At 36.7% G+C, this 13966-nt stretch overlaps 3 protein-coding genes across 3 annotated transcripts in view; 1 reads left to right on the forward strand and 2 right to left on the reverse strand.

Annotated features, from left to right (window-relative positions):
- Positions 1-1448, forward strand: part of CBG16793 — a gene marked incomplete at both ends in the record, with an annotated part of 4928 nt that extends 3480 nt beyond the window's left edge. Inside the window, one exon of the mRNA XM_002645059.1 lies at positions 1124-1448. Coding sequence (XP_002645105.1) covers positions 1124-1448 — 325 coding nt within the window. The remainder of the gene's footprint in view (positions 1-1123) is intronic.
- Positions 1449-1636: 188 nt separating this feature from the next.
- On the reverse strand, positions 1637-5382 carry CBG16794 (the record flags this gene model as incomplete). Its single annotated transcript, XM_002645060.2, has 8 exons — positions 1637-1653; positions 1891-2002; positions 2049-2180; positions 2587-3015; positions 3061-3178; positions 3845-4179; positions 4258-4643; positions 5202-5382. The coding sequence occupies 8 exons, from the start codon at positions 5380-5382 to the stop codon at positions 1637-1639; spliced, it is 1710 nt and encodes a 569-aa protein (XP_002645106.2).
- A 5507-nt stretch (positions 5383-10889) lies between these two features.
- Positions 10890-13966, reverse strand: part of Cbr-adm-4 — a gene marked incomplete at both ends in the record, with an annotated part of 5870 nt that continues 2793 nt past the window's right edge. The window contains 7 exons of the mRNA XM_045240015.1: positions 10890-10988; positions 11259-11347; positions 11394-11469; positions 11522-11634; positions 11679-11821; positions 11978-12134; positions 12190-12340. Coding sequence (XP_045096060.1) covers positions 10890-10988; positions 11259-11347; positions 11394-11469; positions 11522-11634; positions 11679-11821; positions 11978-12134; positions 12190-12340 — 828 coding nt within the window. The remainder of the gene's footprint in view (positions 10989-11258; positions 11348-11393; positions 11470-11521; positions 11635-11678; positions 11822-11977; positions 12135-12189; positions 12341-13966) is intronic.

The following is a 13966-nucleotide window of genomic DNA, read 5'->3' on the forward strand; positions in this document are numbered from 1 at the left end:
ATGGGAATTGCGATAAGATTTCAATTTCGCGAAATTTTCCCATGGAAGAGAAAACCCCGCAGCTCGGCCACGGCCATGGGCTGATGACGTCATCGCTCGCAAAATTTATTTTTGGGATTTTCTCCGTTTTCCTTCGTTTTTCCTCATTTTTGCACAAATTTTCGTAGTAATTTATCGAAAAAAAATCAAATTTATAATTTTCGTAATGTTTTATTGCCCGTTCAAACAATTTCCGATAGAAAATAGCTCATTTTGGGCGAATTTTTGGGATTTTCAAATTTTGTGGGAAATAGCTAAATTGTGATTGTTTCCTTCAATCAATGATCTAGAAAATCATTTAAAAATGAGAAAAATTTAAATTACCGCAAAAATTGAGGAAAATTGAAAAAAATTGGGAAAAAGACGAAGGAATATTAAGAAACAAAGGGAAATGAAATAGAATTGAAAAAACAAGGAATTGAGAAAAATTGGCATTGAGGAGGAAAGTATCGGCGGGTTTTGAACTTAAATTAAGCATCAAAAAACTGAGTTTGTAAAATCTGTCAAGTTTAGCTTATTGTCAAAAAGAACAATGTGACAATGAGAAGTTATTTCTGTCGTTCGAAATTCTCAGATACCGAAATACTGAAGTTCCAAAGTTCTGAAATTCTTTGATTTCAAAGTTCTGAAATTCTGAGATTCTTAAATTTGAAAATTCTCATATTCTGAAGTTCCGAAATTCTCAGATTCCGAATTCTGGAATCCTAAGAATTCTGAAGACAATGAAGAAAATTTCTGCCGTGATTATTGAAAATTCAGAAATATTGAGATTCTGAAGTTCTGAAATTTAGAAGTTCCGAAGTTCTGAGATTCTCAGATTCTGAAGTTCCGAAATTTTCAGATTCCTAAATACTGAAATTCCAAAGTTCTGAAATTCTAAAAATTTAGAGATTTACAAGCTCTGAAATTCAGGAATTCAGAAACTTCGTCAAAAAAAATTGTACCCGCAAATCACAAACGTTGTACCCCTAAATGAAATAAGTTGTACCCTAGAATCATTGTACCCCCGAATTTTTGGTCATAAAATTAAGCACAGAACATGCATAAGGAACGATTGGATTTCATTTAGGAACAATTTTTTCAGGTCGTTGCTACACGCGGACGTTCGTTTCCTTCAGAGAGCCGTGATAGAATTAATGGTTATCCTCAAAACAGCGTGGCAAGGACATAATGTGACCAACAATCGCTGGGATACTCTCTTCAATAATGTTCAAAATCAAACAAGTACTATTTCTGGTGCCCTAAACTACAGAAGAAAACCCAAAGACAGTATGTATGCGGAGTTGGAATTCCTGACAGCCAGACGTCATGCAAACGAAATCCAAGAATTTGCAAGATTTTTCTTGGAAAAAAGTGGCCAGAACAAAGTTACAGGCGAGCCGGAGCGCAAAAGAAGAAGGGTACGATAAACCCAGATCATTGCTTTTTGTAGAATTTTCTTGCAAATATTTTGTTCTAACCTTCAAAACATTCAATTTCCCTTAATTGTACGAATTTTCATCTGCCGAGTTGCCTTCCCGATTTTTTTATTGATCTTTCTCATGATCTTTTCCTTTACAAGATCTTATTATTCTAATTTGACTTTATTTTTCGATTCTCACTTGTATGTTGAAGCTGGAAAATTTGACGTGTATTTGATAGTTTTTACTCTCATTACTAATAAATTTGAAAATACTCCCGTTTTTGACTTAGAGTTTTTAGATTCCCTCCAGTGTTTCCGAAATTTTCTTAAAATTTTAAGTAAAAAAATACTAATTCAAGATTAATTTCATTCAAAAAACATGTGGTCAAAAGTTATTAAGTATAACTGCGATTATACATCCGAAAAAAATAAACTTTATTTTTTCAAACCTTCCAAATCCCAAACTTGCTCCTGTCGGCTGTTTTTGCAATCATCCACAGTGGCCACAGATTCTGCATTCGTCATGCATTTTCCGCTTGTTTGGTGAATGATGTTCCCGATCTGAAATAGAATTTTCAAAGTTCTCGTTTGAAATATTCGTTCTTACTTTTCGATTGAATTCGAATTTCTGATCCTCGCTGCCATTGCACATTTCTATTTTCAACTCTGACCCTTTTTTATTGGAAGACAAACAGAAGTTTTGTGATCGAATTTCCTTGTTTCCGGTCCAAGACCAAACCTACAAAAAATTGAAAAATAATTTGGCTTTATTTATTTCACCAGAGAATACAGGAGTGTAAGTAAATTCAGTATTATACATCACCAGGCAGAAGATCTCATAATGGGTAAGGGGAGAAAGAAAACTATGTGACAGGCTTTTAGTTAAAGAAAAAGTAAATTTTACTGTTGAAATTAGCGTACGTTACAAAAATACGGGACCGGTTCTCTGAATGTTGGACCTTTTGAGGTCCGCAATCTATTCAAAAACCAAAATGTTTGACAATTTTCAAGTATTAAAAGTACCGCATTTCCTCTAATTGAAGCTTACCCTGAGAGAGAAAGGTGGAAAAATAGAAGCCCATGGGCTTCTATTAGAGGAAATACGGTATCCATATTGAACAAAGGCGGCAAAACTTTCCACTGACCTGATTTCCTTGTTGCTCATGTGAATGAATGCATGTCCCCAAACCAGGTGGTCCTCCAAGAACTCTACCTCCTCTGTCCACGCACTTTCCATTCAGTTTATTCACAATCGCTCCAAGAGAATGATATTCAGAAGGCATGTGACATTCAGAGCAGACGTTTTTCAAGTACCATTTGAACGGTTTGCATTTCAGACGCTCTCTTAAACTTTTTCTTTCTTGCAAATCACCGATTTCCATTTTCTGAGCTGATGGGACCATTTTGAAAAAGAACTCTTTGTACTCATCCATCCATACTTCGGCAGTACGTGCCTGATTACGCCTTATAACAAAATTTACTTCTTTAGTGAACGAATACGGAGTCTTGGTTCGAAAGACGTGCCCCACGTGAGAACAAGGATGGATTTCCATAGAACCGCCACACATCCAGATCTAAAAATGTTGTGCAGATTTTGAGAGGAATACAGTAAAACTGACCCTGAATGATATTTCCACATTCTCGCCACCCCATACTTCCATTCCTTCGTCATAGGCACCCATCTCGTAGAAATACTCTCGGTTGATTGCAAATAATCCGCCAGCAATTGTCGGTGTTCTGAAATATTGAAAAATGCAGGGATTTTTTCAAATAACATTAATTTTACTGGGAAATAGGCGTTTTATGATGTCATATTGATACTGGTGCAATCGAAAAATAACATTTTTTCGTGAACAAAAAATGGAAAATAAGTATTTTCCGACACCGTTTTTTTGGACCAAAACAAAACTGAAACAGGAACCAATTCAGAGCAAATCAGAGACCCTAGTTGTCTTATAAAATAACTGCCATGCCGCCCCTTTTCGCACTGGAAATATCGCAAGACCAAGCTAGGACATTTTTGGGTTTGACAACAATTTTTAAGTTTTGAAATAAACTTTGCACAGTTTGAAATTAATTGTTCAATTTTTAATAGTGCCAAGAAAATGAGAAGCGGAGCAACAAAAAATAGGTTTGGTAAATATCATAATACTTTAATAATTGGTTTAAAACTTTTTTACGGCCAGTAACATCTGCCTTTGAGCCATTTTATCCCGGTTCCTGCCGAAGACATCAAAATGTTGTCAACTACTGAGATATAAATCATAATATCATAAACATTTTTTTTGGGAATCGAGATAATTGAAACTCTAAAGTTTGCAGGCACTTCTAATACTTCTAATACAATAATGGTATATTAGGATTTAAAAACATTCGAATTTTCCTAATAATTGCTGCACTTACCGTATAGGTTCCGCTTTTTTAGCAATCAATCTCTGAGTATCGTTTCCGTTCATATCAAACCACTTGAATGAAAGTATCCAACTGAAACCGCCCCATAGGTCAGTTCTTCCAGTCGAAAATCCAAAATCTTCGTCGGAAATATTATCAATAATTGGAGCAATAATACGGGTTCGGTCATCAGCTACTCGGGATATGAGGGGTTCCAGCCAACCTTCGCTCACTTCGATATGAGAATCCAAAAACAGTAAAATTGGACCTTTCGCGATTTTGGCTCCAGTAAGACGGGCACGAATCAAACCCGATCGTTCAGGGAGATGAGTCACATGTACGGGTATCTGAAAAATTATAACTGTTCAATTGCTCAGACTTCCAGGGATAGACAAAGATTTCAAACTCATCAACTAAAATATCACCTCAAACTGTCGAACATAAATATCTAATGGTCCCTTCAACCAATACTTGTCGGAATAATCATCCACTAACACAATTTCTTCGATAAGATGACGTGGCGAGCGATTGGAGATAGAATGAAGTGTCCTGATTATTGTTGTCCATGCCTCATTATGAAATGTGATGATTATCGAAGCTCTTGGCAATTCAGTTGTGTTGATCTTGCCTCCAGATATCCGGCAAGCGTCTGATCGGTAATCCGGAAGTGTACGATTTACCGAAATCATTTCAGATGCGACAACATTGAAATTGTTTTCAGAGAATCGCGATTCTTCTAGATTTTTTAGATGGTCTGGTATTTTCACACCATCCCCATTTGAACCGTGTGGACTATACTTGAACGCGGGAGCTGAAACCAATGTTGTGTGAACACGAGACACGTCTGTCACAACTACGGTTAATTGGAGTCGGAAAATGGCCCCATGTTCGGATTTTTCATACTTTTACGGAAAAACTTCCAGACAGAACATTTTATGGAAAAATGATTTTTCCCGTAGGAAAAATTTTCGAATTTTTTTTTTGGAAATATTTTTCCTACTTTTTGCAAGAATTTTTTCTGGGACGTATGGAATCTTAAAAGCGCATTTGCTACATACTTGTTTTCTCGCTATTTTTTGAACGTTTCATTGTCAGTTACAGAAAATTGGATTAGGTTAACAAAAAACCGGAAAAAAAATGAAAAAATCTGATATCCGACTGCCAGTTCAAAAAAATAGAAATCCTATTGTCTGTTTAAAAATCATGAAAAAATTCGGATATCCAATTTTTCAAAAACATGGTTTAAAAATGTGGATTTTCGCTTACCGAAAAAATTTGTATGATCAATTTCCAGATAAAAAAAGCTGGGAAAAATTGGATTTCTCATTTTTTAAATAGGGGTTTTCGAATAAGTCTAATCACAACTCACTGTCCATAAGTATTTTCAGTTGATCTGCTGTATTTTTGTCCATTTTGACTGAATTGAGTAAGTTGAAATAAATATTTTCCGGTAGTTTAACATTGAAAAAAAATGAGATGCTTATATGAGTGAACGATGCGAGTAGAAAACCAATCAATGCTATACTGTATATAGGTTTGAGAGATTGCATCTGAAAATATTTTAAACTTGAAAACTGAAAAAAGAAAAAAGGAATGAGCCTGAAGAAGAGACAGATAGTGTTAGAGCCAATGGAAATGTAATAAAGAACACAATGAGTTGTGTGTTGTCACATTTGCATATGAATAGATTTGTGAAGACAGATTGAATCAATAAATCGTTGGTACTGACTGAGGAGATATCAACCGACCATCTTCTGCTCAATAAACATTTGAAAAAGAATAATACTTTTGCAGCCACAGGAAGTGCTCTCTTCCAAATTGGTTGTTTGCGCAGCAGTATGTTTCAATTGCAAGTGAGTATTGAGTGGAGTGTAGAGAAAAAATTTTCACTGATCATATCCAAATAGAAAAAAACTAGTAACATCCCATTATCAGAAGTCTAACAAGAAAAGATTGAAGCTTGTAAGAAAATATTCAAGCTTCAATAACCTTCAATGGTAAGAACTTCAGTTCAACCCAATACAAATACTAAAAATTGAAAAATGTTTCTATTGAAAACTGTGATTTTTTAATTTAAGGGGTTACTTGTATTATTAGGTTGGCGGGAAAGTCTTTGTCACTCTGTTTGTTTAATCACTGTTCTCGTATATGGAGGCTGTGTATGATATCGACTCTAGTGAATAACAAGGTGATAAGAACCTTCCATATAAACAAGTCCCCATTTCCTTCCCTGCTCCTCATCTGTAATTGAAACGATATGTTTGTTCCCACTGCTATTCACATCAGACATGTTTTGATTTACCTCTTCCTATCTCACACCACGATGAAGGATTCGGAAACTTTCTTGAAGAATGTGTACAACACACATGCCCCTCACTACAATACTATTCGCAATTGGTTCCATCGTTTCGAAAAAGATGACTTCTCGCTCGATGAAAAGGATCGCTCTGGGAGACCCCGTGAGTTGGATTTGGACAAGCTGAAGCACGCATTGCAATCGGATCCATTTCAATCTAGCCGTGAACTAGCTGTCACATTCGGAGTTCACCATAGCACAGTCCTTGAAGGTTTGAAGTCTCTTGGAATGAGAAAACTTTTTGGTCGATTCATACCTCATCACCTGACTCAAGCCAACCTTGACCGCCGAGTCGACGATTCGATTACTCTTCTCACTCTCCACGCGGGCGATCGATGGCTGGACCGGCTAATAACCGGAGATGAGAAGTGGGTCTTCTACGATAATCACCACAGGAAATCCCAGTGGGTTGGAGAAGGAGAGAGCCCACAGGATGTCCCCAAACCCGACCTTCATCCGAAAAAAGTTATGCTCTCTGTGTGGTGGGGAGTGGACGGCCCCATCTACTGGGAACTTCTGCCCGAGGGCAAAACAATAACTGGAGACCTCTACACTACTCAACTACGAAACCTCAAGAAAGCAGTCGACCGTTCGGCCCTGAAAGACAAGAAAGTGTACTATCACATGATAACGCTCGCCCACATGTTTCGAAACAAGTGAAGCAGGAGCTGATGGGATATGGATGGAATGTTCTCCCTCACCCCCCGTATTCTCCTGATCTTGCTCCTTCCGACTATTGGTTATTTGGCGATATGACACGTGCCTTCGAAGGAAGAAGCTTCAATTCCCGTGGAGCGGTCGAAGCGGCACTCAAACAATACTTTGCCTCACGCCCGGCTGGATTCTACCGCAATGGAATCCATAAATTGAGGGAACGTTGGAGACATGTTGTTGATAATGATGGACAATATAATTAATTATTCGGTTATTTTTTCTTTGAGAAATAAACTATTGAAAAAGTGACAAAGACTTTCCCGCCAACCTAATACATCAGATCGGAACTCTATTCTCTTAAAACACACATAAAAATCTAAACAGAAGTGGATGACATGAAATGTGGCAAAACAGAGAAATTGAATAGAACGGTCAAGATGTTCCTTTTAGGTGTTTTCATTTTTGTCAAAGTGACTTTTAAGAGGCACATGAATACCGCAAGTTGCCGCAGTTTCACTATCAAACCGATCGGATGTGCTGATAAAATAATCTGCGGTTGCACAATCGTCCAACCCTATTCTTCAGAAATCCCGCCTCTTAACTCTCGAGATTTTGCTTCTATTTTTTTCCCGTTGGCTGAGTATCAAACATACTAAAAAAATTATGGATTTGCTCATTAGAAATTCAGTATCACGAGTTTTCAAAATCTCTGGAGAGTTTAACTTTATAACCCCTCATTAGCTAAGCTTTCGTTAAAATGTTTTCGCGACTAGGCCAATTACAAATGGAGTAGTCACATGCTACTCAACCCAGGAATTTGAAGTCTCACTAAAATTTTTCCTGTTGTTGACTCACTATTATTATGAGCTAGCAATAATGACATGTTTTACTTTAAGTGATTCATTAGAAGAATTTCAAGTTTTGGCAATTTCAAAAAATTGTGATGAAGAGTTTTACTTTAAAAGATATTTAAGTTCCATTATAATCTTCCTGACAAAAATGGAGCTTATTGAATCTTTTGTACCAACAGAAACTCATCGAATTCATAATATAATTTATTCCAAAGAAACCAAACAATTACTAAAGAAGAAATTATTGATTTGGAAGAAAGCAGGTAACTCGGACGAATATAAACATGTTTCAGCATTATTCAAAAAGTCACACGTGAAATCTGAAGAAGAAAGAATCTATAAACGTCTGAATTCTGGATCAAAAAATTTTTTGGAGATTGCTTCAGTGAATTTTCCAACATTGACAAAGATATCCTTCCTGCTACAGGGAATCTAACTTCTATGTTCAGCTCAGATGTCATATTCACGCCGGAGAATATCGAGATATTACTATATAAACTGAAAGGCCGAAATAATACTTCTCCGGATCCCGTCAATATTTCTGAAAAGAGCGTGTACTCCTCTTGCGATTCCACTATGCATTATGTTCACAGAAAGTTATCGAGTTGGAAGAATACCAAGATCTTGGAAGGAGGCGATTGTTATGCCGCTTCATAAGAAAGGCTCCCGCTCCGATCCTTTAAACTATAGACCAATCTCTTTAACATCCAATATATGCAAGATTATGGAGAAGTTGAAACGAAAACATCTAGTCCAATACTTATCCGAAAATAATCTATTATCAGAAAAACAATTCGGGTTCCTTAATCAGAGAAGTACAATTTCCCAACTGATCGCCTACCAGAACAAGCTTGTTTTCAATTCTTTAAACGGGTTAGATACCCATAGCGTCTATATTGATTTCCAGAGGGCCTTCGATACAGTGCCGATGAACAAATTGATTCATAAGTTGGAAAGCTTTGGGATATCTCCCAAACTAAGAAATTGGCTTCATTCATTTGTCACGGACAGAAAATTTCAAGTCAAAATCAATGATATACTATCCAAGAAGAGGCGCGTATTGTCCGGAGTCCCGCAGGGCTCTGTTCTTGGGCCTACCCTCTTCTTGTTATATATTAATTGTATTGGTGACAAATTTTAAAGTGACTATCTACTGTTTGCAGATGATTTGAAAATTTATGATACGAATGTTAGATTGATTAATGCAGATTTAATTGAATTGGAGAATTGGTGCTCGAAGTGGAAAATGAAAGCGGCTCCTAAAAAGTGCGAATACATCAAATTCAATGCAACAAGAAAATATGCCAACTCCAATGTTATGAATCCCAAATTAAATCAAGCTTTGATTCCCCCTGTGGAAAATGTCCGTGATCTTGGGATCTACTTTTCCAGTAACCTGAGTTTCCATTATCATTATTCGTTGATTATTCGGAAATCACATCAGAGGTCAACATGTTCTTTTCCATTCTAAAAAACGCATCGTGGAGTGTTTTTATAAAATGCTATACAATTTACATACGCCCTTTACTCGAATATGGAACGATAGTCACTTCTCCAATCCTAAAGGATCATATTATAAAATTGGAATCGGTGCAAAAGTCATTTGTTTTCAGACTTTTAAAAAAATTCAGGATGGCATACACTTCATACTTTGAAGCACTGGAAGAATGTCAGCTAAGTTCCTTGAAGTATCGCAGGCTCTATGATGATTTGGTCTACACGTATAAAATTATTTTTTCCAAAGAAATTATCATGGAGGTTCCAATTTTCAAAATATTTAATCATGCTGGATCATTGCGACGTCAAAAATACTATCTCAAATCACTTATCAAAAACTCAACAAAAATATCTTCTCAATTTCTCTCTAATAGAGTAATCAGATGTTGGAACTCTTTACCCGCCAAAGTGTTTCCGGTGAAGCCCTCGTCAGCGGCTTTCAAAAATCGACTATTATCCTGTGATCTAAATCATTTTCTTGTCTTGAATTCAGCTAATTACTAACTCGGTTTTTCCTCCATCTCCTATTTTATACAATTGTATGTCCCTGTTATATCTCCTAGATTCATAGACATTTCACGTGTTAGTGGTTTTCTCCCCTTCGTTGAAATAAATAAATCTTTTCAAATGCGAAGAAATACACATAGCGGTAAAGCGATATTGGTTCACGCGACGCAATAGGTCTCTGAAAATAATGGAAGAATTCATTCGGAAAGCTGAGTTCAACCGAGTCTTCATTTCATGTGTTTCCACCGCTTTTCTACCTTGCGTCCCTATGGTAATGATATCATCCCGTTATTAATCCATCAGTTATTTGTATTACAGGACTGTAACAAAAGCTACCTGGAAATGAATTCGTGCGAGATGAAAACGAAGGATTTTCTAAAATTCAATTACAAGGAAGCTTCAATCAACTACTGCAAATTCCATACCTGTGGTTTCAACTTGCTTATCAGACGTTGAATGTGGGACGGCTACGAGTGTCTCAGCCAGGTGGTGTTTTGGAAAATCACTTATTCGAGATTCAACGAAGATGAACCGAAAACAGTCGCTGAGAAGACAGCACTTGAAGATCAAGTCAAGGAAGGCATTACAGTTAATCCAACTAATGGTAGAGGAATTCTGACTGAGTATGTGGTTAAATTGTTTAGTGAAGAAAAATAACTTTTCCAGAAAAGAAGATATTCACAAATCTTTTGAAGTCAAATGAGATAATGGAGAGGTTGCTATTTGCACACTCAATGGAAGGCAAGATGGAAGACAATTTCACTTTCGAATGATAGTTATCAACAGTTCCGATGAGGCGAACACCGTGATCAAGATCAAACCTGTAGAACTCTGCAGACCAATAAAAACTCTACGACGCTTGTACTGAAACTTTGTTAACGTTGCACATGAATAAAAACTCGAGAAAAAAACACATTTTTGTCGAATCAATTTTTTTGGCTCACTGAGCATAGAAAATAATACCGGTAAAATGAGGTAAAACACAGATTTGAGCTGGGAAACATTAGAAGAAGACCAAGAATCGGGTAATTGAGCAAAAATAAACAGATGTGATCATGTCACCCGGTAGTTTTTGACAATCAACGCGTAAGTTAAAGCGATATGAGACAAAAAACAAGAGTCAGAACGTGATAAATTAAAACAAAAACGGTAAAACGGAAATAAAGGAAATAAAATTAACAATAATATCGAACTATTCATGGTAACCGGGATTGAAAACTTCCGCACTGACGTGAACCTTCCGAAGTGGGACGGCACGATCTTCTTCTGACAGTTTGGAAATATTGTGCTCCTGAAAAACAAGGAAGAATTGATTTCTTTTAAGTCAGCTTTTTTGTCGGTTTAGCGTTTTTTTAGCTGGGGTCTACAGAATGAAGGTAGGCCGCAGCAACAGCTTGTCTTATGAAAAGCGTAAAGTAAGAAAACTATTTCGTTTTGGAAAATTTAGCTTTTTGTCCACTTTAAAAAAAAAAATCTCCGGCCGGGGGTTTCCCAAATTTTGTTATGTAATTGCGGCCTTCGAACAAAATTTACTAGTCCCTTATTGTAAAAAAAAACTCACATTACACTTCACAATTGAGTACGCCGCAGCGAATATCATTGAAATAGTGATGATAGCAATCAGGACGACGTGAGTTTTCAAGAAAACCACTGCAAAATTGAAACTTTAACAGAGAAAATGCCCTATACAACTTACACAAACCACCAGTACTTTGGAATGGCGCAAGGAAATAGTTACGGACGTTGTCCACAGCCTCGTTAACGCATTTTCTCTAGAATGATGATAAATATTATATGCGCAATCTACTGATTATAAAAACTTACATCACGACAAGTTCCTTTAGAACATCTTATACCATCTCGAAGATACACGGGACCCGGCACAGGAGAACAAGTGCCGTTTTGGTCACGACAACAACGGCGGCAAGAGATTTCAACTAAAAAAGTTGTTAAATAGAATTCAGTGGTTTCTAAAACTCACGGTTCTCACAGATGCAACTCTTCTGTCCAATGCTTTTCTTTTCGCAGAATGGAAGACAAACTCCATTGAAACACTCTCCTCCTTCAAGACATTCTTGCTGGTCAGCTACTGGTGGTGCTGGTGGGCATTCGCCAGTGAGTCCACTGCAAATTGTTTTTGGTTAAAATATTTTTTCAATTAGCTATGCGCCGGCTCTATTGGAAACCGCTCACATCATCATAAAAAAGGAAAATTCGAATTTATGTTTTTATTCTGGCCAGAAAACTATCTTTTCCAAATTTTTCAGAAGCAATACTCACTTGCACAACGCATCAGCTTTACATAGTAGTGGATCTCCTGGTAGACAGACGTGGGACGAGTTGTGGAATTGACATGTTGGTGTGCAACAAATGTGGTTTAATGGAGAGCACTTTGCCCCAACAGAAAGTCTGCAGAATTTGTCACAGCAGCTCACTTCTGGAAAAATAAATGACAATTAGGTGTTATTCTCAAGTCTCGGTTTATTTCTCACCTTGCTCATCTGTCTCCACACCATTATCACATTCTTCACCGTCCTCAACAATACCGTTGCCACAGAATGAGTTCATTTCTTCTTCCAAACAACCGCTGTATTTGTTGATGAGCACTTCTCTTATAGACTTAATTGAGCATGGTGAGAAGAGCTGTAAAATCATAAGGATTAGTTGAAGCTTTTGTTATCGTGTGAGCTTATTGTTAACTAGCGTGTAGTTGGATTTTGATGATTTCTGTAGATTTTTATCTGTTTCCAGTAATTCTTCCCCTTTTCAAAATGTCTGATTTTTGACTACCATGCGTTTTCGGATAGAATCTCACACAAACCGTCAACCTTGAGTTCAATTACCGTAAAATCTGTATTAATATTGCATGCAAGTCTATTGTTCAAGTCACCTCAAGGGGTGCAACTCTATTAGAGGGGCAATTCAAATAGAGGCTGCAATTCTATTTTTCAAACTACAAATTGAGGTTAAAATTTTGAAAAAAAAGCAGTTTTATTATGAAAATCAACAAAAAAAAGTAACGAATTGAACAAAACAAAAAGAAAAGTATCGCATATTTTAAAAAATCAAAAAATCGAGGCGTCACTGTCATAGTTATTGTCTTCTTCTTCGGCATGGTTCACTTCTCCATCGTCTTCCTCAATTTCAATATCTCCCAAAATCTCCTGAATTTCTTCCATTTCTCGTTCTGCTCGTCTCGTCCTCCACGTGTTTTACGTCATCCAATTTTTCCACGTCTTCCACGTTATCCACGTCTTCCACGTGTTCCACGTCATCCAATTTTTCCACGTCGAACACGTTTCCCACGTCTTCTAGGTCTTCTTCAGAACTCATTGCTCGTTTTGCTCGCTTCAATAAATGGAAAATATTGTTAAAAAACAAAGAAAAATAAAAATAAACCAGAAATAAGGTAGGTAGTTAAAAAAAAAGAAATTAGAAAAACAACTGAGCAATAGTTCGTCACGGTGTCACAGACTAAAAATTGTACAGTACTCCCGGCGGAGCCGCAATACTGCTGCAATTTGATTGTATTACGGGGGCAATTCAATTAAAGGCTGTAAGTCTATTTTTCAAGTACCCTCAAGGGGTACAAGTCTATTAGAGGGGCAATTTAAATAGAGGCGCAATATTAATACAGATTTTACGGTATCTTGATTACTGTGAGAGATATCCACAATCAGCCAACTAATAAAATATTGGTGATGTTATGATACGTGTTTCAGTGGTTGATAAATGTTCTATATCTTCTACAGAAATCGAGGTAATTGAGTTCAAAGATGATGGTTCTTGTGTTCCTCTATCAGAGAAAATACGATATGCTGAGCTGGGAAAAATTTCAGGAATTTTAGATCGTTCCGGTTCCTGGTTCATGCGACGCAGAATTTTAAAGGTTTTATCATGCTGGGAAATGCGAATTTTTGCATTTCTAATAAATGTGATCAGTTCTGATCTTTCTCAGTTTTTTTCAAATCCTTAAAGGTGGTGTACGGTGAAATTTTTTATTGCATCAAAATGTGCAGAAATGCATGTAGATTGGCATAAAAATAAAGAAAAAATTCAAAAAAAATTCCTTCATCGAGAAAAACGCATCGAAAAATGCGCTGAAAGCCCTTAGGGACGAGCTTTTTTTCTAGGCCGCCCGGTGAGTAAAAGCGCGCAAATTCAAACTTTTAAAATTTTTTCGCTCGTTCTCTCTTTTTTTTTCGGTTTTTTCAAGAGTTTTCAAGGTTTTTGTTAATTTGTCTTCCAGTTACATCGGAAAACTTGAAA

Source organism: Caenorhabditis briggsae (assembly GCF_000004555.2).
Source record: "Caenorhabditis briggsae complete genome, chrX, whole genome shotgun sequence".
Taxonomy (NCBI): Eukaryota; Metazoa; Nematoda; class Chromadorea; order Rhabditida; family Rhabditidae; genus Caenorhabditis; species Caenorhabditis briggsae.